Here is a 22588-nt window from a genome sequence, read left to right on the forward strand (position 1 = left end):
TGGTGTCCCGGTTCTCCTGCTAAACCGCAGCTCCTCTGGGGGTGGGGGGAGCCTTGTCTCCACGTGAGTGCTCAGCATTGGCCTGGGGTCCGCCTTAGCACCCAGTACGGGCTCAGTGATGTTTGAGAAAGAAAAGCAGGCAGGCTCCCTGATTGCCTGTGAATGTGGGTCTTCCGTTGACATGGAAGCAGAGAGCTGTCTTCCTGAGAAAGTTGCTGCACTAAAGGGATGCTCGTTGATGCACTGCCTTGAGCCTGGGAGCAGCCTGGATCCTGGAGTGGCAAGTTCGCCTCAGTGAGTCTCTGCAGGGGATGGCGACAGAACTCAGGCCTGCAGCCGCTTGGAGGCCTGTGCACGTGAAGGCAGTCACTGGAAGAGTGCAGAGTGATGGGCAGGGCGGAAGGGCCTGGCCATAATTGCAGGCAGCTCCCGAGAGCTCTGTGAAGAGGCCCATGTGGCCTTTTAAATCGTGAGCAAAGCACATTCGGTGTCATCAGGGGTGTGGGCTTGTCTCCCCCAGGGACCACAGAACAGGGCCCTCCAGGGGAGACCCCGTCCTGTACAGATGTCCAAGGGCAGGGATCAGACCAGGCTCCCTGACTCAGACCTGGGCCTTCCCCTCGCCCTTGGGCTGAGCGTAAAAGAGCAAGCGGTGCAGGTTCCACCGGGCAGTGACAGGCCTGCACGGCTCCCGCCGACGTGACCATTGTTCTTGTTCCACACCCTTGCTCCACAGAGCTCACCCTCTTTTTCTAGGGTGTTTCTATGCACGTCTGGAAAAGAGATGGTAAGAGAACTCCAATTAGTCAGTCTCGTGGCTTCTAGACAGCTCCGGAAACCAGACTAGATGGAGGAGGGGGTGGGGCCTCTGCCTGTGTTGTGTTGGGTTTGTGTCCAGGCTCCGTCTCCAAGCTGCCCTACCCTTGCTGCCCGGCGGGGTCCGCCCCGAGGACCCCTGCTGCCCCATGCTGCCACCTCAGCCTCCGGGGGCCCCCTGCATTCAGGCATTCATTAGGAGGAGGGTCTTTCTCCAGCAGATGTTTTAACAGTTTAGATGAGGAGAGCGTCCCCTGCCTTCCCTTTGATGTGGTGCCCGGAACTTGGCGGGATTTCGGCTGTGTCTAATTAGGAACAGCTGCCCGCCCCTCCTGTGGAACTCCTCACTTGGGCTGTGATGCCGGGTGTGCTTTTTAACACCTCAGGCCTGACTGAAGTAGATGCCCCTGCCTCCAGAAGATTACAAACAAGACAGTCTGATAAAAGAGACATGAGGAAGCATCTGGGAAAGGTAGGAAGAAGAGCCCTGGTCTAAGAGTTAGAGGACCTGGGGCCTCGTCCTTCCCCAGGCCTCAGTTTCTCCATCTGTAAAATGTAGTCATTAGACTCCTGGGCACTGAGCCCTCCCCTGTGTGTTTTGTGTTCCGCACAAGAGTTGATCTGGAGCAAAGCTCCCATGTGGAGGCGAGAGGCTGCCAAAGCAGCAGCTAAAATCAGAAGTTGTGGATCCAGAAATGGAAGGTTCATAGATGGATGGTGAAACCCTGTCATCTCCAGCGCAGGGTTGCCTGTTAGAGTTCATAAGCAGGCCTTCTGTGGCTCTGGGGGATGAAGGGTGATCTCAGAGGAGGAGGGCTCTTGGAATGGTATTCCAAGGATGCCCCAGTAGTGGTAACTGACATGAAGTCAACATTCCCGGAGTGCCTTCTGTGCACCAGGCGCCGTTCTAAACACTGAACGTACAAGAATTCGTTCGATCCTCATAACATCCTGGACACTGTTGTCTCCGCTCCAGAGATGAGGAAACTGGGGCAACATGCTCTGGGTCCCCCATTGGGGCCGGGATTCGGGCCCCAGCGGTCTGGTAGGATCAGTGTTTTCAGCCACCACACTGTGCTGTTGAACCTATCGCTTTCCTGGACCCAGGGCTTTGCCTCCCAGGTGGCGGGTGCAGGGCAGCACCAGTCAGTGGCGCTGCATTGTCCTAATAATGCAGCCCTGGCCCATGGAGGCCTGAGGGCACAGCCAGGCAGGCCCACCACCGGCTGAGTAGAGGTTTCTTGGGCTGACAGGGGATGGCAGGGCCTGGGACTGGAAGCCTCCTTGGCCACACATCTCTACTGAGCTCTGCCACCCTGTCATTTGGGATCTGGTGTGGATTCCCAGACAAACCAGCTGGGAAGATTAGAGGTGAGGGGCCTGCAGGCTGGCATCTGTCATTTCCAGCTAGGCTCCTGCATGTCTGTGCCAGCCTCACCCCGCCCAGCTCCACCCTGCCTGGGGGTTCTCCAGCCTGCACCTCTCCTTAGACAGTCTTGGGGGTGCTGTCCCGTGGCATTCAAGGCCGTCCAGAACCACTTCCAGCTGCCTCAGCATCCCCTCTCAATGGGCCCCCTGGACGGCCCACCTTCCCCACATACACCTCGTGCTTCCAGCCCCTGTGCCTCTGCTTCGGTCCTTCCTTCATCAAACACCCAACTTCCCTGCCATACCACCGTGCCACGCCCTCATGTCTAAATTCTTTAAAGCGCTCCCAGATTTCCCTCAACTGAGTTGTAGAGTCACATCTGCTCCCTGTTGAGGACGCTAAGCCTCCTCTGTCTGTGTTGGGGGCTCTGGCCCTCTTTCCCCAAGGGCTCCCTGAAGACCAGGACTGTGTCTGCTTCATCTCCGTCTCCTCTCGTGCTGGGCATTCAGTAGATGCCTAGCGGGGTGTGAGGACAGGTGGATGCTGGCGCTCCCAGAGAAGGCTGGGTGCACCAGCGAGTACGTTGATTTCCTCGGCCTGTTTCCCAGAGGTGAGGCCAAGCCCTGCCCTCCTTTCTCTGTTCCTGAAAGGAAGGTAAAGAGGTAAAGAAGAGGTTTTTTTTTTCTTCTAGTCTTTTTCATTAGATGTGTGTCCTCCTGCTTTCAGAATACTGACCTGAGGCTCTGCATAATAAAAAGAAATGTATATGATGAGGCTGTTATAATAGACATCAAGATCCACAATAGAAGGAAGGGCACGTGAAAATGATTCTACCCAATATCTAAGCTAACCTAGCTATCGAGGCTAAGCATCAAAATGAACCCTGAGCTTCCTGACAGCCAAAGGAAATAAACAAAACACAAACACACAAACAAAAAACTGTGAGGGGGAGGCACGGAGTTGGTGAACACCAGAGCAAAGCGTAGCTTGTTGCCAGTGGACTGGGGGAACTCGAAACACTTAGAGCCACTCAGGAGGCCCCTGGTTTGCACCAAGCTCTGTCCTGGGCCCCTCACTCAGATGATCCCCTCGGCTCTCCTTGCCTCTCAGGGCCACGGCCCTTGGTCAGTACACCAGCCTCACCCTCCTGGCTCTGTGCCCTTGGTGAATACGCCCAGGGCCCCTTCCAGTTCCAACATTCTCCGATTCTAAAACAAAGTGCTCTCATTTTTTTTTTTCCTCCATATATAGTTCTACTTGAAAACCTTTCTACTTCAGAAGCCGACAGAAATCCCTACCCTGTCAATTTAATGTTCCTGCTCCCTGCCTAAGAGGCGTAACATCACAGCCTGCCACCCAATATTAAAGGTCATTTTCCATGAATTTATAGATGGTGATGTCGAGATAACTTGTGACTTAAAACATACAGTTACCAGCTCCCCTATTAGGTCAGTCTCTGGACCGTCCCAGATCGGTTTGGGTAATAAGGAGGACGGACCGTCCCAGATCGGTTTGGGTAATAAGGAGGACGGACCTGGTCATTAGGCAGGGGACAGTGATGTCTGGTGAGCTGCCCTGGCGCAACTGCCCTTGACTTCCTGGGGCTCTTGGCAAACGTCTCCTGGGAGAGGAGATGTTCCTTTAAATGGGTGTTTTCTCAGGCAAAGGCAGCTGCTTCCGAAACACGCAGCTCCTATAAACCCAACTTAACATCATATTTACTTTCATGTGATCCACTCTTAACTACATTTTTTCTTTACTAACATACTTATTCATTATTTAAAACAACTTTGAAAAATTACTATGCAATAATTCCTCCCTCTATACACAGTAGCTGTTTATCTTCCTGTATCAGGTTTTCTGTCCTTTATTCATGTGTATCTGTACTTACAACATTGCTGTCATCAGAGTTTAGATATTATGGGCAAAGTGTGTGATGACGGTGTTCAGCAATTCCTAAGCAAGGAGTAGAATTCCTCTGGGGCATTGTTCACATTGCCCAGGACTTGTTTAGAAAGCCCACATTATATGGTTTGCTCAACACATAAACAGTCTTGTATTTCACTTTTTAACTTAGCATAATTTCATGCACACTATTCCACGTAGCTACATAATCTTCAGATTTATCATTTTAATGGCTGTTTAATATTCCATCCAGTTAGCATGCCGTAATTTACTTAACTGCTCCCTATTGTTGAGGCCTTAATGAAAATTTGAATTCACCATGTAATAGGGGGGAAGCTTGTTTTAATGATTACCATCATAACATCCCCTACCCTAACTGCATGCCATTACTAACCCAGCTTTGGTAAGGTGCAGATGCTTTGGGGACAATAAATCCTGTCTGAGAGGTGTATGCCCAAGTCCCTCTGATTTAATAGCTAATCTGTTCCCTGCACATGTTTTCCTTTTAAGCTAGTGTTTATGTAGACTATCCATCTCTTCTGAATATTGTGTAATACTGGGCTATATGCATTTTTCATATTGTTCCAGGTACATTATCACTGAAGTCAGGGACTTTCATAAATTGGAATTTGGGGGTAAAGAGGGGTTTCTGGCTGTCAGTTGTCATTCATTTATCCCACCCACATTCATGGAATATCTGTTTGCGTCTGGGCTCTGTGTGAGAGGGAGAGAGAAAGCAAGGATGTTCATGATTATTGGGGGCCCACAGAAGTGCATCCACGAGTTGCTTTGTGGCCCAGGATTAAATGACGATTTGCATGCAAAGTGCCTGTCAGCTGCATTCCCAATGTCCCTGTCCCTTGGAATTCTCCAAAGGCAGGAAGCTAGACTGCACTCCTTAGAACCAGGGGCGGCAGTGGATGCAGATGATGATGACCCCACAAAGCAAGCACTTTGGTAGATTTCGTAATTTACAGAGTTGTCTCCAGTACTTTACAGTTGGTCTTCGCCTTAAAATGACCAAGTCCTGCCTTTTATAGCTCTTCTCTTCTCCTCTTACTCCCCCATAAAAAGGAAAGCATCATCCTCAAAACTAATAAATCATCCCAGTTTACTCATGGGACCCAATAAAGACGTGTTTTGCCAAAGTAAGGGACATCTTCTCAGAGGAGACATGATTTTAGGCAGCCTGAGAACCACATAGTGAGGTTTTTCCCTTTTCATTTACTTTCTTTCTAAAAAGAGAAGGTTATTCTTGTTTGCCAAAGAAAGTATCTTGGTTTGCTGCTTAGACCTCCCGCCTGCCCCCACCAGCTCTCCAGTACTTGCCATCTTCCTTTTCAGCAGAGAGAAAATGAGCCTTGGGCTTGCCTCCTGGCAGTGGCACCCACCTAGTTGGTTTTGTTCTTGTTCATTCTTTTTATGTTTATCATCTGTTTTTGGTAAGGATAATGGCTTATGGGATGGTGATTAAAAGTTTCCTTTTTAAGTGAATTTATTTACTGTAAAAAATGAGGCAACATCAATAACAATGGTAAATAATAAGCCAGGTGGTACTTGAAAACAGCAAAATCATGAAGTCGGTATGTAACTCAGTGAAGTTTGGGAGATACTACCACAGCACTATTTAATGTCATCACTAAAGGTCACTACCCAGCATTGGTTAGTTTGTGTTGTATCAGGGCCTGTGCGCAGAGGTGGATTTTTTGTCGACCCTATGAGCTGGCCTTGGATCATGAAGCCCAGCCTAAAAGAATGCTCTTTCTCAGAAAGGCTGACGTCATTCATGTGTTTTGTCAACTGCTCTTCAAGGCACATGACTCCTGTGGGTTTCTACTATATCTTTATGGCACTGGACCTCTGATTTGGAGAATGCCTCGAGATTCCACTTAAATAGCTCACTCTCACCACCCTCAGTGCTTTTTTATCAAGCCCCACCACCCCTCTCCCACCTCCTTGGACCTGGTGCTCCAGCAAAAGTAGACAGTGAATAGACACACGGTGGAATATTATTCAGCCTTAAAAAGAAATGAACTTCTGACACACGCTATAACATGGAAGAACCTTAAAAACATTATGCTAAGTGAAATAAGACTGTCACAGAAGGCCAAATACCATATGATTCCACTTATATGAGGTACCTAGGTAGTTAAATTCATAGAGACAGAAAGTGGAAGGGTGGTTGCCAGGGGCTGGGGGAGGGGAAATGGGGAGTTAGTGGGGGACAGTTTCCGTTTAGGATGAAGATAAAGTTCGTGAGATGGATGGCGGTGATGGTTGCACAACAGTGTGCATATACTTAATGCCACTGACTTGTGCACTTAAATGTGGTATAATGGCAAATGTTATATACATGTTACAAATAAAACAAGAAAGTGGGCAGTGAGCACGTTCTCTCCAGCTGCACTGCCTTGGCTTGCCCTGGTCCTACCACAGGGAATCCTGTCCCTCTCCTGTTTCCACTTGTCAGAGCTGTCAGTTCAAATGTCATCTCTCCTCCTGTCTCATCCCTCCCAGGCCCTGCAGCAGCCCCTTTGCTGCAGAGTATTATGGTGATTTAGGTGCCCGTTGTATCTCTTCTGGAAACAGTGGGTTTGCCGAGAGCTGCCTCAACAGTGAACCCCCTCCTTTCCCCCTGTCCTCACGTTGGCCCTGCGCACAGTGGCTGTTTATGATCAAAGCAAGAAAAGTGCCCCTGTGTGAGGAGGAAGCACCTGATCGTAGCATCATCCTGGAATCCATCATTCAGCCACTGCTGGCCTCTCAGGAATAAGCAGCAGCTGAAAGGAACATGCCCTGTCTGGGGCCTCATCTAGATGGGCGGTCGCCCCTCAGCCCACACTGGAGCCAGGCCTTGGCATCCTCTCCAGAAGATTAAGAGCTTTCCTTCCTTATTCAGAAGTGAAACTGGACATCTGCTCTCAAGTTTCTTGGCTGTATTCAGTGTGTTAGAAGATAGGCAGGCCCTGGGGGAGGTAGAAATGCAGGAAAAGGGTCATTCCTGGGGCTTTGTAGGGGAAAAATCAGTGACCCTGCGTCCCCTGGGGGTGGTTCTTGGCTTCGTAGGTCTTTAAAATGAATATGTGAGCTGGGTGGAAACTTGAGGGTCATTTGGCCCAATCTTCTCGTTTTATAGCTAGGGAGTGACAAGTCCAGAGACCAGGGAGTTGCCCTAGTGGGAAGACCACCCCCGCCTCCGTAAGCGATGGGGCTGAGAGCTCTGCCTGTCCCGGGCTGGTGTCAGAACACACCCGGAACATCACGCTCACTTCTGCGCCGTGCCCTTGAAGACTGCAGGCGGTGGCAGGGAGGCTTCTCAGGGAGGCTTCTCGTTCTATTGTTTGGTCCAGAGCCTGAGATCTCTGTGAGGAAGCCTTGAGCAGTGAGAGCAGAGACCCCGCCCTCGAGGGGTGGGACAGAAGTTAAGTACAGCCTCCACCTCCCTGGCTGGCGGCTCTGAATTCCTTTGGCGTCACCTGGTGGGTCCCAGGTGAGGAAGCACGTGCTGTGCATGCCTTACATCTCTGCTTCCTTCCTTTTTGACCGCAGAATTTCAGAGGCAGGAAAGCGTCCGGTCCCAGCACAAAGGCATCCAATTATACGACACCCCTTACGAACCCGAGGGCCCAAGCATGGACTCCGACTCAGAGAGCACGGTCAGCCCCCAACTGCGGGAGAGCAAGCTGCCCCAGGATGACGACAGGCCCGCTGATGAATACGACCAGCCATGGGAATGGAACCGGGTCACCATCCCAGCTCTGGCAGGTAAGGAGCCAGTGGCCCTGCCCAGAGGCGGCCGCTGACCCACATGGCACTCACCTTTGTAAAGGGAGTAAGTGCACGGGTCCCTGCCTGCTCAGGTAAACCACAGGGTTTCTAGTACAGCTGGGCCCTTCAAGGATGAGGAGGGTCCTGGAGGAAGTCCCTTAGGCCAGGCCTAGGGGAACTCCTGGGTCTGGCCTCCAGGGTCTCCGTTCCAGTCCCTCCCCCAATCCCCAGAGACAGCCCAGATGATCTCATTGTCTGACTCTGTCTTGGTCCTGTTGGTAATGCTCTAGTTCACTGAAGCCAAGATTTCAGATTTCAGAAGGAAATCTTAGAAGCTAGAAGAAAATCAATCTGCAGAGTGGCTCCTATTGGGCCTTGTGGAGCCCAGTGGCTCCATCCTGTCATACAGCTGCTACAGGCCTGCATGCATCCAGGGCTGCTGCGTTTCCTGTCCCAGCTTCAGCACGAGCCCATCCACAGAGCACAGGCCGTGGCCACATCCTGACCTCAGGAGTTGACCCCACCCCTGGCCTAGAGCCCCTTGAATGACTCAGGTGCCTCTCCTCTCCCACAGCCGTATGGAGAGCAGTCTGCCACATGTGTCACCTGTCCTAAGCTATGTACACACCCTTTGATCCTAACCCCAGTCCTTAGGATCCAGGCTGAGGTTATGATCTAAAGCACAGGAAAGGCATGATGATCATGAGAGATGGAGAATGACCTGAATGTCCAGCAATGGGGGTCGGTTAAATGGAATATTGTGCAGCCACTACAAAGTGATGTTGACACAGAGTTTATAACAACCTAGGGAAATGCTTATGTTTAATGTTAAGAGGGGAAAAGTCAGATGCAAAAACACTTTTATGCTTCTAAGAGTTTAGGCATATAAACAGACATCGAGTGAGTAATTTAATTCTTACCACATTGAAGGTCAGAAAGGGAGTTTTTTTTTTTTATTTAAGATTCATTTTGCCTTGAATCTCCCATTTCCATGCACAACTAGACCCTCCCTCCCTTCCTAGCCCCCCAAAGTGAGGCCTCTGCCCTCCACTCATCTTGATCCCCTCGCTCGAAGTTCTGACTGTTCTAGCACAGACTGCTCACAGTTCCCTGGATGTAGCGCGCTGTGCAGTCCCATGCCTTCTGTCTAAGTGGCCTTCCCTGCTGTGTCCTATCTGGAAAAGTCCTGTGCCTCCTTCGCCATCCCTGTGAGCCCTCCTGGTACGCAGCCACACGTCCCACGGGCTTCCTTGCTGCCTCTCTGAGCCTGTGGAGCTTCCTGCACGTGACTCTGGTGGGGCACTTCCCTCACCACATAGACTCAGTGCTGTAGGTGCTGGGCCCGCCTGCCAGGCCTTGATGCCAGTCAAGAGCCAGAGCCGAGAGTAGTCATGTGGCTGAGGTCCTTGGTCACCTCAGGTCTCTCCCGTGCATTTCACAGCCTCCTCTGCCCTCGGCACAAGGGAATCCAAGGCCTGTCCACTGGCATGGCTGACAAGGCTGTGCTCCTCCCGGGTGTGGGAGGAACTAGAACGGAGCCGATGATGTCCCAGAGGTGGCTCTTCACAAACACCAGTTTGATTAAAGGGCTAAAGGGCTCATGTGACAACTGTCCTAGATACCAAGGGCCCATGGCAAGAGATGACATTCCAGGCGGTGTGGCGTCTCACCCTCTCCTGGACTGACCACCTTGCAGGTCATGTCACCTTAGGTGCTCTAGTCTAGTCTGGTGCTTTGCTGCTCAAAATGTGGTCTCTGGACCAGCAGCATCACATCACCTGGAAACTGGTGAGAAATGCAAGGTCTCAGGCCCCACCCCAGACCTGCAGAGTCAATCTGTTTTAAAAGACCCCCAGGTGATTCGCTGGCATGTTAAAGTGAAAAGCCCTTACCCTACAGGACATCATCTCTTCAGAAGCCTCTCAGACCAGAACTTGCCCACTTCTGCCCAAAGCTAGTTTTAAAACTACTATACATTTAGTTTTTCACAAAGGATCACAAGGTCTTAGATGGAACTGTCTCCAGACAAGTTTCTGAGCCACAGGTATCCACTGTGGACTTGGTTATATGTTGCTGAGTTGCTATCACAAGTGTCATTATAGGTCAACTTCTTAGGCTGCTGATAGAAAGTAGACTCAGACTCATGTCCCCACCTGTGTCTCATCAAGTCACTTACCTCATCAATTGTGTGTCTTGCTCTGGGGTGGATACCGATTGTGCTTTTCCCCAAGAAGCTTTTGGCTCGGTTCTGATTTCTGGGGCATAGAAGGAAGCTGTTTCACTTGGGCTGGAGGGATGCTGTGAGCACCAGCCTTTAGTCTTGACCAGATCCCTCCCCACATCTGTGGACAGAGCCTGTCAGGTACGGCATTGCAGCCAAGGAGCACCCTCCTGTCTCCTAGCCCCAAAGTGCAGGTGGAACGAGGTGGATGGGCCACCTCTCAGGTAATAAGGACGAGTTGAAACAGTTCGATTAGGTTGCTAAAGTGCTGCCGTGGTCCCATCTGTAAACCCAGAAGGATGGCTGCTCAGAAACAAAGGATAGTGTTCCCATCTGAATCAGTAGTGTGTGTGGCACGCGCTTTAGCACATCATTGGTGGTGCCAGGGAGCAAGGCAGGCTGGGCTGGGCCTCGTCCTCCTTATCGCAATACCTGTTTGAAATGCCCCACACAGTTTCTCTGGGCCCTCGGGAGCCCTGTGATGGGCTCCGAGAGCCTGGGGTGCAGGATCTGTAGCCGTGGTAGAATCCATTGGGCAGTATCGTTAGCATCTCTTTCCATTCCTTGTTTTTTGTTTGTTTGGTTGGTTTTTTGCCGCACCGCGCAGCATGCAGGATCTTAGTTCCCCAACCATGGATCGAACCCGTGCCCTCTGCAGTGGAAGCGCAGAGTCTTAACCACTGGACTACCAGGGAAGTCCCTGCATCCCTTGTATTCTGATTCTGCCTGTTTAGCTTACATGAGGTATCCTGGTCAGTGTTTTCAGATTTCCGAAGGTGTGTGGTTGTGGGGACCCCCAAAGGGCAGAGGTAGGCCCACCAAGAAGGAGTCCTAGGGATTTAGGGTCACAGTGAGTGGTAAGAATTTCAGGTACACCTGAAAGTGTATAGTGAGCTTCCTCTCACCAAGATTTGCCCGCAGAAGCTTGAATGAGGCAGGATTGGTGTTGGGAGGGCTTTGCCCTGCAGTGGGAGGTTGGCCTGCAGCCCTCTCCAGGGCTGCTTCCAAGCTTCATTCCTTCAGGATCCCAGCATGCTGGTCAAAGGCCAGGAGAAGGGAAGGCCTCTGAACTACTCTGTGATTCAGTCTAAGAAGCAGAAGTGCTTTCCGCCTTTCAGAGTGCTGTCCTGCACTGCATTCGTGAAATGAGGCTGTTCTCAAAGGGATGCTTTGGCATTCTCCGCAGAAGTAGGCCTTCTCAGCCAGTGCAGCCTTTCGGGAAGGCTTGATCATCCCTTCCCGGTTGTCGCGAAAACAGCTCTTGCAGGGTGTGAGGTGGTCCTAGCTTCTCGGGAATGATAGTCTTCCCTTTTCTCAGAATTCTGTGGCCAGGTGAATGAGAGACACCGCAAGCTCCCCAGGAGCCCTCGGCTTCCCTTGCCTGCCCTCCCTCCAGGAGGCTGGTGATGGCCTCAGCCAGAACCCCTGCCCGCACCCATCCAACACCAGAGTCCCAAGCCACACACATGGCCTGAGCTGATCCCAGCCCCGGGACAGATGCCCAGTCAGTTTTACCACCAGCTGCAGCGAACAGAGCGGTGCGGTGGCTTCCATCAGGCTGACAGCCCCCTTGCCACCCAGCAGAAACACCTGCCTTCAGAGCTGGCTGGACGCAGTTCTCCACCCACTCAGTTCTCCAGGGGGTGAGTTCTCCACTCACCGCCCCCTGGAGTCTTTACAGCCGGCAGGTCCAGCCCCCCGTTGCAGCTCCCTGCTCAGCGTGGGGCAGGAGAAGCAGCCTGGGTGATTCCACGCTGTCTTGGGGGTGACGCAGCTTGTCTGACCAGCCCCTGGGCTTTGTGGCACGAATTGTGGGATGGACAAAGGAATCCTGCCCAGGAGGTGGCCACACAGGCAGGGGGCCGAGGAGCTGGGTGGATAACCTGGCAAAGCAGACATGGATTTGGAGTCTTCAGATCTCTGAGGGGCCATTGGAAGGACAGGGACTGAACCTGTCCTGGGGCTTCTATTCCCTCACCTGGGAAATGTGTCCACTGCAGAGGGCCCTGGTGGGGCTTAAAAAAGGGCACTGCGTTGGGGAAGTGCTGGTATTTACAGAACACTTGTGCATGCATTATCTCATTTAATCCTCACAACCACCCCCTGGGACCTTAGTTTCCTCCTTTTACAGATAAGAAAACCGAGGTCCAAAGAGAAGAAATGATTGCCCAGGAGCCTATAGCTAGTCAGCTGCAGAGACGGGATTTGAACCTGGGAAGTCCCACTCCAGAGCCCAAGCCCTTACCCTGTCAATGTCTGGGCTCTCTGACACCATCCAAGATGCTGTATATAATGTGGCTGGAGCCCTCGCCCTCCCAGAGCCCACAGGAAATGTCACACGCCTTTCATCGCCCTTGCACCAGTTTCTCCCTGTGTCTGCAGCTGGTAGGATACGTGCCTAGAGTGTATGTTCCCACTTGGAACAGTTCCAGCTGAGGATTCTGTGGGAGCCCAAGTTCTGGAGGTTCATGCCTGCATGGGGTGACCAGAGCCATCCCACGGGTTGGTCCTCTTTGCCATCCCTCAGCACAGGAAGGGGTCCCCACCCATGGCATCCCACTCCCCCTTGTCCAGCTAGGGAAACTGAGGCCCGGGGAAGGGATGGGGACTGCTGGAGACCTCATAGCAGTCATGCCGTACACGGAGGATACATCAGCGTTTCCTTTTAATTCAATGGGTCAAGTTAAAAACTACATCCTTAATGATTTGCAGTTGCTTCTGGGAAGCGAGTGATCAGAGTGCCTGCTCAGGGTTGGGCTCAGGGTGCCAAGTGGCAGGAGAAACAAAAGTCACTTCATTTTCGATTCATCGTCTGGAGATTTGTCTACCTTGAAGCTACTGTTCAGGCAATGTCCTGGGTTCAGCCAGAAACAGGCCTGCCTCCCAGTGAAAATAGAAGACAGACCTGTGACTCAATGCTGAACATATGTATTTTGGGTACTTGTCTGGCTTCCGCGCTAGCTCCTTGGCCAGTGTCTCCACCCTGGAAAGCTCAACACAGTGTCTTGGTGTCGGGAGCCATTGGAACAGTAACCAGAGTCAGACAATCCCAAGTTCACATGCCAGCTCCACCACTCACCTGCTGTGGGACCTCGGGCTGTTCAGTCTCCTGAGCTTTAGTTTTCCCATCTGTAAAACGGGGATAGTCACAATCCTTATCACACTGGATCTCTGTGTTGATCAAGGGAAAAAATTGGATGAAAAGACTTCGTAACCTCTAAAGGGTCACACATGAGAGAACGGTTGTTGGCACTCAGGGAAGGCTTGCTGTATTAAGTCAAATTTAATTTTATATATTAAAACAATACTGCATAAAGAGGGACTCGGGGGCACAGAGGGCCCATTTATGAAGTTCATTCCCAGTTATTCCTGGCAGTGAGAGGCATGGATAGTGCGGAAAGCAACACTTCTGTAGGAAATACTCCATCTCGATTCCAGCAATAGTTCTCACCATGAACCACCTGGTTCTTCCATCCTTTATTCAGTGCCTCCCGAGGATTGGGCCACTGGTCCCCAGGTGTGAGAGGGTCTCTACTGCCTTTCTCCCCCACAGCCCTCCCTCCCCATTCTGGTTCTGACACGTTTGTTGATTGGTTGGTTTGCGCAGAGCGTGCAGCAGAATCACCTGGAAGAAGTATCAAACATTACAGGGTCCCACCCCTAGAGTTCCTGATTCAGTAGGTTCCAGGAATGAGGCATGAGAATTTGCATTTCTAGCAAGGTCCCACGTGTTGCTGATGCTGCTGATCTGGGGACCCCACTTTGAGAACCTGAAGTATACTCAGTACATACTATGTTTTAGGTGCTGGGGTCAGGGAGGAGTTAGGGAGGGGGTGTCACAGCTCTGCTCGGGTGGTGTCCATGCCACCTCCTCCAGGAAGCCTCCCCTGACATGACCAGTCCCTTCCCCACCCTCATCCCAGGTTGGGCTGGGTCCCCTCTGTGCTCCTACCACATCCCGTATGGGTGTGCATTGGTTTATTCTGGAACCGCCAGATACACACTTGTTACTGTCAGCATGGGGGGTGCTAATGCTGTGTTGGTCCCCCCTTAGGCAGGCACCCTCTTGAGTTTTGACATTTTCCCAGCTCATCAAGTGAGGCTCAAAGGGCAGAGAAAGGGGAAAGTAAGGTCTCAGGTATGTCTGTTTCCTAAACAACTGTGAGTCATCTCTGAGCCAGTTCAGTTGGCTAATTTAAAATAATCCTATGAAGGTAAGGGGATGACGGAGGAGGGGCAGGCAATTAACAGCTAGTGAGCGCCAGTTAGGAGGCTGGCACAGGTTAACCCTATGAAGTTCTGCAAGGTGGGTGTGGTTTCATTGTCATCACACAGATGACACTACTCAGGCTCAGAGAGGGTGAGCAGCTTGCCCACAGTCACACAGCTAATGAACTCAGCTCAGGCTCTCTCCACTGCTGTGTTGACATTGAGAGTGCGTAAAGGGCAGGTCTGAACATTCTCTTTAGCTGTGCTCGGGCAAGGTGGCTTGGGCTGTTCTGGAGGCAGAAGCAGTTGTGCCCACTTTGTGCTGAGCTTGTGACTTGTCACAGTCACTGTGAAACACAAATGCTCTGAAGGTGGTAGTGCTGACATTGAGTCCATCAGACCCTGCTCCAGGCTCACTGTTCCCACCAAGCCCATGACTCATCCTTGTGTACTCAGAATAAACAGGCTCGGACTCTGCAGAAGTTTCCACGGGGAATCTTAGACCTGCCACCATCACCTGGCACACCCAGCACATACCACCTTCTCCTTACCATTGGCCCCACTGGGGCTCCGGCAGTGCTTCCTGCCCCCTGCTCAGGTTCCCAGAATGCCTTGGGCCTGGGAGGAAATTAACAATTGTGTTTGTACTCGGAGCTTTTTGCTATGTAATGAGTAACAGTTGTAATTAATGTTTAACACGTGTGAACAGCAGGTCTGCAGAGAGAAGGGGGCTTTAAACAGAGAACTGGGATCACTCGCTTCCTTTGGCTGAGGGACAGGTTTTTCCAGTTATTTTTTCTGTTTGACATATGAATGAATTCATTTAGTAACAGAGAAAAAAAAGAGAAAAACACTGGTGTTTCATAGCTTTGGTTTGCCTGCTAATTATATTGATAGGAATGTTTTTGCTTCAAGTGCGTTTGTCTCCTGTGTGGAAGAAACCCAAAGGTTTAGTAGAATATCTTTGCCCTTCTGCTTGGCAGGTCAGAGATCTTTGTGTGGTTAGAGATTTTTAAGCTCTGTGAGGTCAGAGACTCTGCCGGCCTTGTTCACACCTGGGTCCCCACGTAGATCAGTGCCTGGCACATAACGAACACACAGATATTTGTTAAATTATTGAATAAATCACGTCTCAGGAAAACCAACCCCAAGTTCTCTTCAGGACACAGAATACATAGGTATCATGCAGCCTGCTCACACAGAGGTGATACGTTTTCACATCATTCTTTCGTGCTGTATACCTGTCTTCTCTCCAGATGAGGGTGAGGGACCTGCATGAAGAGGGGCGTTTGTGAGTGGCTGTTGTCTGCTGCGGTTGCAGCCCCTGGTCTGAACTCAAGGCCGAGAGTGTGTCCCTGGGTGTTTGAGGATTGACCCGTGCGTCCGGATGCCATGTTGTGAGTGAGGAGACTGGTGTGCCAGTAGGTGGCAAGCAAACCCTTGAGAGCCATGCACCTGCTTGTCCCCTCCTGTCATTCCTCCCTTCCCCCACCACCATCTGTGGAGGGGCAGCAGCAGAAACATATAAGCAGCTAGGCTGGGGCTTTGGGACTCCTGGAAGGGGAGACTCATTTCCACAAATGCCCAGCCTGCTCCCTGCAGGTCCTCAGAGGCTTGTGGATGGGGGAAGTCCCTTTCCCAGGCCCTAGGATTGATTCTAAGTGTCTGTGGGTGTCTGCAGGTTAAAGTGTCAGGAGACACACTACATCAGACCTGAGGGGACACCTGACACTGAGCCCAGCTCAGAACTAGGAGAGTTGGAGGGTCTGGATTTAAAGCCCTGTGCTGCCCCTTGCTAGCAGGATGACCTGGGGCAAATTGCCTGTTTCCTCGTCTATAAAACCAGGTGGTAATTGGTGCCAGGAGTCAGGGGCACAGTCAGTGTGCTCAGTGGAGGCTGGCTTTTGGTATCATTATCATTACTATTGTTTTTTTTGAGAACCTGTTGCACTGTAGACAGGATTTGCGCAGAACTTGTTAGAGGCTCCTGGGATTCAGAAGACGTGGGTTCAAGTCCAGGTTCAAATCTGGCTGTTGACATGGGGCAAGTCAGTCCCTTTTGCAGCTCTTGTTCCTCATTTATAAAATGAGTTGTGATGGTGGAGGTGGCTTGCTTCATCAGCTGTAAAGGCCTCTGCGTTTGGGTCATTTCATCATTTTCATCAGGATTTGTCCCTACTTTTCCTGCAGCCAAGCAGCAGCCCTTGGGGCAGGGTCTTTGCACCAGGCAGCGGTGTCCATGCTTCCTTTTTGGGGTGCAGAATAGGAGGATGCAGGCACGCCCCTCATGCCAGGCCCTCCTTCCCCAGTCCAGGCTTGGGTGTACATGCATGGACAGTGTTCCTGGAAACCAGATGGGATTCCTGGAGCCCAAGTGGGTTTCCCCACGCCCTGCTTCTCAGGGAGCCACCACTGCCCCCTCTCATAATGAGAACCTCTGTTCTCAGGCACTGCCCACGAGACGTGGCAGCTTGGTGCCCTGGGGCCTGCATGTGTCTGCAAGGAGAATACAGAGGCCTGTCATAGGTGATCCTGGAAAAGCAAACCAAAACATTTGCTAGGCTGCCCATCACCTTACAGCCTACCTGGAGGCACAGCCTTCACTAACCGGGCAGAGGGGAGAGTGAGGCCTGCTCTTGAACTGCAGGGGAGAAGAGGGCTTCACCTCTCTGGGCCTTAGTTTCTCCAGCTGTAAAATAGGAATTCTAATACTTGTCTTACTATGAGGAGCAGGCGAGACGAGGCAGAACATATGTTTAGAAAGTTGAAGCAACAGAGGACCGTTGTCATAGGAACAGAGTTTTAGTCAAGTGCAAGTGTTTGCTCATCGTTGTGAAAGCTTGTGGTATTTCCATACACTCTGGGTCATGAGGGCCCCCCACCTGCCCAAACCAATGCGCAGTCTCCCTCCTTGCCCCCTCTTGGGGGCTTATGACTGCCTGGGCTGCAGCCCCTTCCATGCCTCTGCACCCCTGCCCTCCCCACTCCCCGCCTGTCCCCCCACTACAAACCCACCCGGCCATCAGCAGTGTGGAGGAATCAGTGCCCAGGACTGTGTGGAAGGGATGCCTTGGGCACCTTCATTCTGTTCTCTGTGCCCTTGTGTTTTCAGAGTCATAGGACATCCATGAACAAACACCAGGCCTGGAACACTGTGCAGGCCCCTCCTGTCAGCCCCGTATTCACTCCCACCTCATCCACGCGGGGCCTAAAGAAGCCTCTTTAGCACCTGAGAGCTCCATGCACAGGGTTTTGTTTTCAGTTCTCTAATCCTTGTTGCCTTATGCTTAAAGGACTCTGTCCTGTACTAGAGAACTGGGAGGGCCGGAGACTCCAGGCCAGCCAGAAAGAAGCAGCCACTGAACCTGGAGCACATTGCAGGCCTCACCTGGGACCCAAGACCCTGGGCCCCCTTTGCTCCCTTCCGGTTCCCTGTGAATGACCCCTGTCCTTAGGGGCCACCATCCACACTCGTGGTCCGCCCAGAGGGCTGGGGGATGTTTGGCAGACTGTCGACTCTTCTCTCCCTGCCCGTCCCCAGAGAAAGGCACTTCTAGAGGCTTTCCAGGGTTTCCAGGAGGCTGCCCCGTGTTTCCATCCCAAAGCAGAGGGACAGGGACTGGGGTCTGGGGCTCGCTGCCTGGGGTGACAGCCTGCTTCTATCTGCTGGGGCAGGCTATTCGCCCGCACCAGGCCCCGTTCATAAAAATGTAGGTGAAGTTGCACCAACCTCCTCAGTTCATTGTGAGGGTCAGAAGAGAATGTCACGTCGGATCCTCACATATGCTTGCCCATGCACGGGAAGCACTCAGTAAAGGTCAAGCCATTTTTCAAAACTATTTTAAAATAATTTGAGGTGGGGAGTCCAGCTCCTAAGTTTCCTTTCTTGATTGATGAATGAGTTTTTTTGGTCCTGCTGACCATAAATCTGGATGGAGATTCATTCACTCAACAGATTCTAAGCATCTACTATATATCAGGCACTGTTCTAGGCATTGGGAATTCGCCTTTGAATAAAACAGAATATGTCTTGTCCTCTTGGAGCTTCCAACTTCGGAATTCCAGCACAGGTTGGAGAAGATGGTTTCTGATACAAGGTACTTTATCTTCTTGAGTACATGAAAAGGAGCTGCTCTGAGCATGGGTGTGACCATGGGGAGAAGGGACCACCACATACAGGGGGCCTGCCTGGACTTTGGTACATCATCTGTTACTAACCACCTCCACAATCCTTTATGGTATAGGTGTTGTCAGCCCTGTTCTACAGAAGAAGCAGCTAAGGCTCAGAGAGGTTTAGAGTCTTGCCCAAAGTCACACAATAGTGGCAGAGGCAAGGTTCAAACCCGGATCTTCCTAACTCCAGAGTCCACGTCCTTTCCATGATGCTGAGCCGCTGCAGTTCCTCTGTCCTCTGGCCTTGTTGCAGCCCATGGCCTGTGTGTCAGGCATGGGGAAGTTCAGAAGAGGCTGAGGCACGAGGCCCCATCTCCATCCCGTTCTGAGAAGACACCTACATAATGCACTGTAATACAGACTGGCGCGGGGTCAGACAGTGGCACAGACAGGGGAGGCGGGGTTCAGAAGAGGAGAAAGGAATTCCACCTGGGGGGGTGTCTAGGACAAAACTTCCCCCCAGGAGGTAGCATTAAAGCTGAACTGAAGAATGGCTAGGACTTTTGCACCAGAGATAGTGAAGAAGGGGATTCTGTCAGACAGGCACAGCATAGCAAAGTCCTAGAGGCAGGAAGGCAGATGATGGATTTGGGACCAGCCATTCTTTGTGACTGGAGCCTAGGGGTGGGTGTGGAACCCGGAGGGGTTTTTTTAGGGGAAGATGCATCCGGAAGGTCAGGTTGTCACCAAGTCACAGAGGACCTCAAGCATCAGAGTGAGTTCTCCGTCCCAGGGAAGTAGGAGCCAGCAAGAGCTTCTGAGCCCAGAGAGCTGTGCTTGAGAGGCCCTTTGGCATTTTGGAACCTGATCTCTCTGGCCAGCCCTGAATGATAAACAGGAAGGAGTCAGATCCTGAAGGAACACATTTACTTCATCTAAGCAAACATTCACTAAACACCATCTCTATGCCCAGCACTACAGTCAGTTTAGGGACAGACAAGAGATTGGAGAGGAAAAAGAGGCCTAAATCCCAGGCGCTGCCCCCGCAGAACACCCGGGCTGGCTGGGGGCCCACTGAGCTCCAAGAGAAGGGCCAAGTGCCATGAGCCGCCCAGGAGGAAGGTAGCTCTCGGCAGGTGGGATCAGGGGAGGCTTTGTGGAAGGGGGACTTTCGTGCCAGACCTTCGAAGCTTCTAGACTTCATACAGGTGGTAGTCGTTTCAAAGACTAAATGAGTGAGGCACAGCTCCTGCCCGGCCAGCCCCGCTCCTTAGCTCTGAGACTCTGGCGGAATTCTTCCTCCCCTCCTCTGGGCCCCCACTCCCTTGCCCACAGGGTGGCAGGGTTTTGTGAGGGTTAGAGCTCGCATGGGCACCTGGAAATGCCGTCTTCTGTCATTGACAATGACCCAACTTCAAGGCTGATTGGTATAAAATCTACCATACGTGTAGGAAGGGGACCACCAGCGGCAGAGGCTAATCTGCAGGGAGGAAGGGCCTCCCGGAAAATCTGAGCTGGGTCTTAAAGAATGAGACATGTCATTAGACCAGAGCTTTTGGAAGGACATTTGGGACATCACGAAGGGCCACCTCACCCTCTCGGGAGACAGGCTGCTAGAGCTGTCAACCGGGCCACTTCTCCCACTGCCACCAGGGTACTGGTCCCCATCATCACACCAAAGGCAAAAGGGCTCCAGAGGCCTGGCCCTGCCCGTCTGAGTCTCCCCTCCCTCCCTCAAAACTCAGACTTCTGTTTGTAATTGCCTATAGGTGGAATTAATTACTGTCATTCTAACAACTCACAAGGGTGGCATATTTTTTCTCTAAATGCAGATATTCTTTTGAGGGCTGTGTCTTCCTTTACCTTTTGCAGAAAATCACTAACTTAAAAGAATTGCCTTTTTAAATTGCAGATTAAAGGGAAGCTTAATTAGAAGGAATGAAAGCAGTTGTGTTTGGAGCTTTTGTTCTTAACTTTTTTTTTTTCTTGTGCTGCTGAATCACTTGGAGTTTGTATATTTTTACTTTAGGTGGAATGATTTGCCTAATTAAGCCTGTCATTCATCACCACCTCTTCCCTCTAAAATGTATGGCTATATTATTAAGCTTGCAAGCGGATGTATGAATTAATTCAGTGGGGATTTACAGTGTTGACTGGGACGTTATTAGGTTTTATCCAATTTATCTGGTATGAAAACCGATATTTTTCCCCAGTACAGTGAAACAGCAGCTCATTAAGTTTCTTCATTCAGTCATTCTTTGAGCACCTGTTATGTTGTGGGCATGCTCTAGGGATGGGAGGTAGGGGCAAGTATGGTGTAGCCCCTGCCCTTGAGGGGCTCATGAGGAGCCAAACAAGGAAACTGGCAATTAGGGTACCATAGGCTGAGATCAAGGGGAGTCTGGGAAGGAGGTGAGGCCAGGGAAGGCTTCCTGGAAGAGGTGACCCCTGAAGAGCAGGTGGAGTCAGTCAGGTGGACAGTGGGGAGGGGAGGGTGTCCTGGTAATACAGGCAGAGAGCATGGCCTGGAAAGGGACCTGGTGAGATCTGAGACTAGGCAGGTTGCCAGGTCGTTGGTCGTGAGAGCTTGGGTTCCTTCCATGATCGGTGTTCCATGCTCCATGCCTCTCTTTTCACCTTCTGTGCCAGGAGGTGTGTCGTGGGATTGTATACTGGGAGAGAGCCCCCAATTCTGATTTTAGCCGGTGGAACACCCAGGTTGTCAGAGGTGACAGTGCCTTACAGTTCATCTGGTTTCTCCCTCTCCTCTGCCTGTGGCAAAACTAAGCCTAGAACCTCATCTCCCGCCTAGCCCCTTCCCCAACCCCCACTCCTCTGCCCACTCCAGCACTGTTCACCCCCAGGGGCCAGAGGCCTGCCGAACTGCCTCCTCTCCACTCCCGACATCAGAAAGTTAGCAGAGGGGAGGCTTCGTGGGAAAGTACACACTGGCCCTGTGCTCCCTGACCCCCTCCCCTGCTGTGCCCCGATCTCCATCTCGGTGTGGCATCACACAGGAGTCTTCTCTGACTCGCCCCACACGTAATCAAGTCCTGTTGGAGTCGCCTCCCACATCCCTCTCATCACTGAGGGATTCAGCCTTCCCTAACTGGTCTCTCTGCCTCCAGGGTTGCCCCCAGACCCACCCTCCTTCAGCAGCCAGAGAGGTCTCTAAAGCCCAGTCTGAAGAATGGCGTTCCTTCATTCAGCCCATCGTAGGATCAAGTCTCAGCTCTCTAGAAGGGCGACCAGGCCCTCACCTGTCTACCCGATCGCAGTGCTCACCGCTGCCCACGGTCACCCGTCCAGGACTCTGCAAGTTAGGGGGCTCAGGTCAGAATCTGCTTCACCTCTTCCTCACGCCCCCTCCCAGAACATACGCCCCATTTGACTGGTTGCCATGAGGGCTGGTGTGGTTCAGCGGGAGCCCTGGTGGGGGAGCTGGGCTGCTGGGAAGCCAGGGAAGGGCCCGCGGTGACATGTGTGCCAGGGCCCCGGCTCTGAGCTTCACCCCCGTCACCACTGTGAAAGCCCAGCTCATGAGCCAAATGGAGGAGGCCTTTCTCAGACACACAAGCCCAGGACGTATTCCCTGCAAGGGTCTTGAGGTCATTGCCATCTTGCTGTCTGTCCCTGTGGTTGGACACAGGACAGAACCATAGCTGGAGACGAGGGCAGGAGCCCCCAGCCAGTCCTCGCTCTGCCCTTACTCCACACTGCCAGTCCTGGCATCACAGGCTGTGGGCGTCTGGAGGTTGGAGCTTGGCCTCCATCCTGCCTTCTCATGGAGCTTAGAGTTTTCTGTGAGTCTTCTTCACCTGGACGATGCCAGCCCCATCCTCCAGCACTCAGGTCAAAAGCCTGTAAGTGACCCTGATCTTCTGTCTCACTCTCACTCCAGCCTGAAGACACAGACCAGTCCTGTGCCTCTGCCGGAATCTGGTTTCTCACGGTCACTTCCACCCACCTCTCCCATGCCAGCCCATCCTGCAGGAGCTTCCCCTCTGCTCGGCCTTGCTCCCCTTCCATCTTGGTCTCTCTTTTTTTTTAATTCACAATTTTTTTCTTAAGTAGGTTCGCAGCAAAATTTGAGATGAAAGTACGGAGAGTTCCCATATACCCGCGTCCTCTATCCCTTGTCAGTCCAGCAATCCTGTTAAAAAGTGCCAGGTTGGGCTTCCCTGGTG

The 22588-nt window shown here is 51.9% G+C and overlaps 1 protein-coding gene across 3 annotated transcripts in view; it reads left to right on the forward strand.

Annotated features, from left to right (window-relative positions):
* The window catches only part of SHB (SH2 domain containing adaptor protein B), a 137425-nt gene that overhangs the window by 77953 nt on the left and 36884 nt on the right, over positions 1–22588 (forward strand). For 2 of the 3 annotated variants that reach the window (XM_060014481.2, XM_060014482.1), the window contains one exon: positions 7640–7855. In XM_060014481.2, coding sequence (XP_059870464.1) covers positions 7640–7855 — 216 coding nt within the window. Of the gene's footprint in view, positions 1–7639; positions 7856–21529; positions 22458–22588 lie in introns of those variants that run through there. The other variant, XM_060014483.1, reaches the window with a different exon arrangement.

Source organism: Delphinus delphis, chromosome 6 (genome assembly GCF_949987515.2).
Source record: "Delphinus delphis chromosome 6, mDelDel1.2, whole genome shotgun sequence".
Lineage (NCBI taxonomy): Eukaryota > Metazoa > Chordata > Mammalia > Artiodactyla > Delphinidae > Delphinus > Delphinus delphis.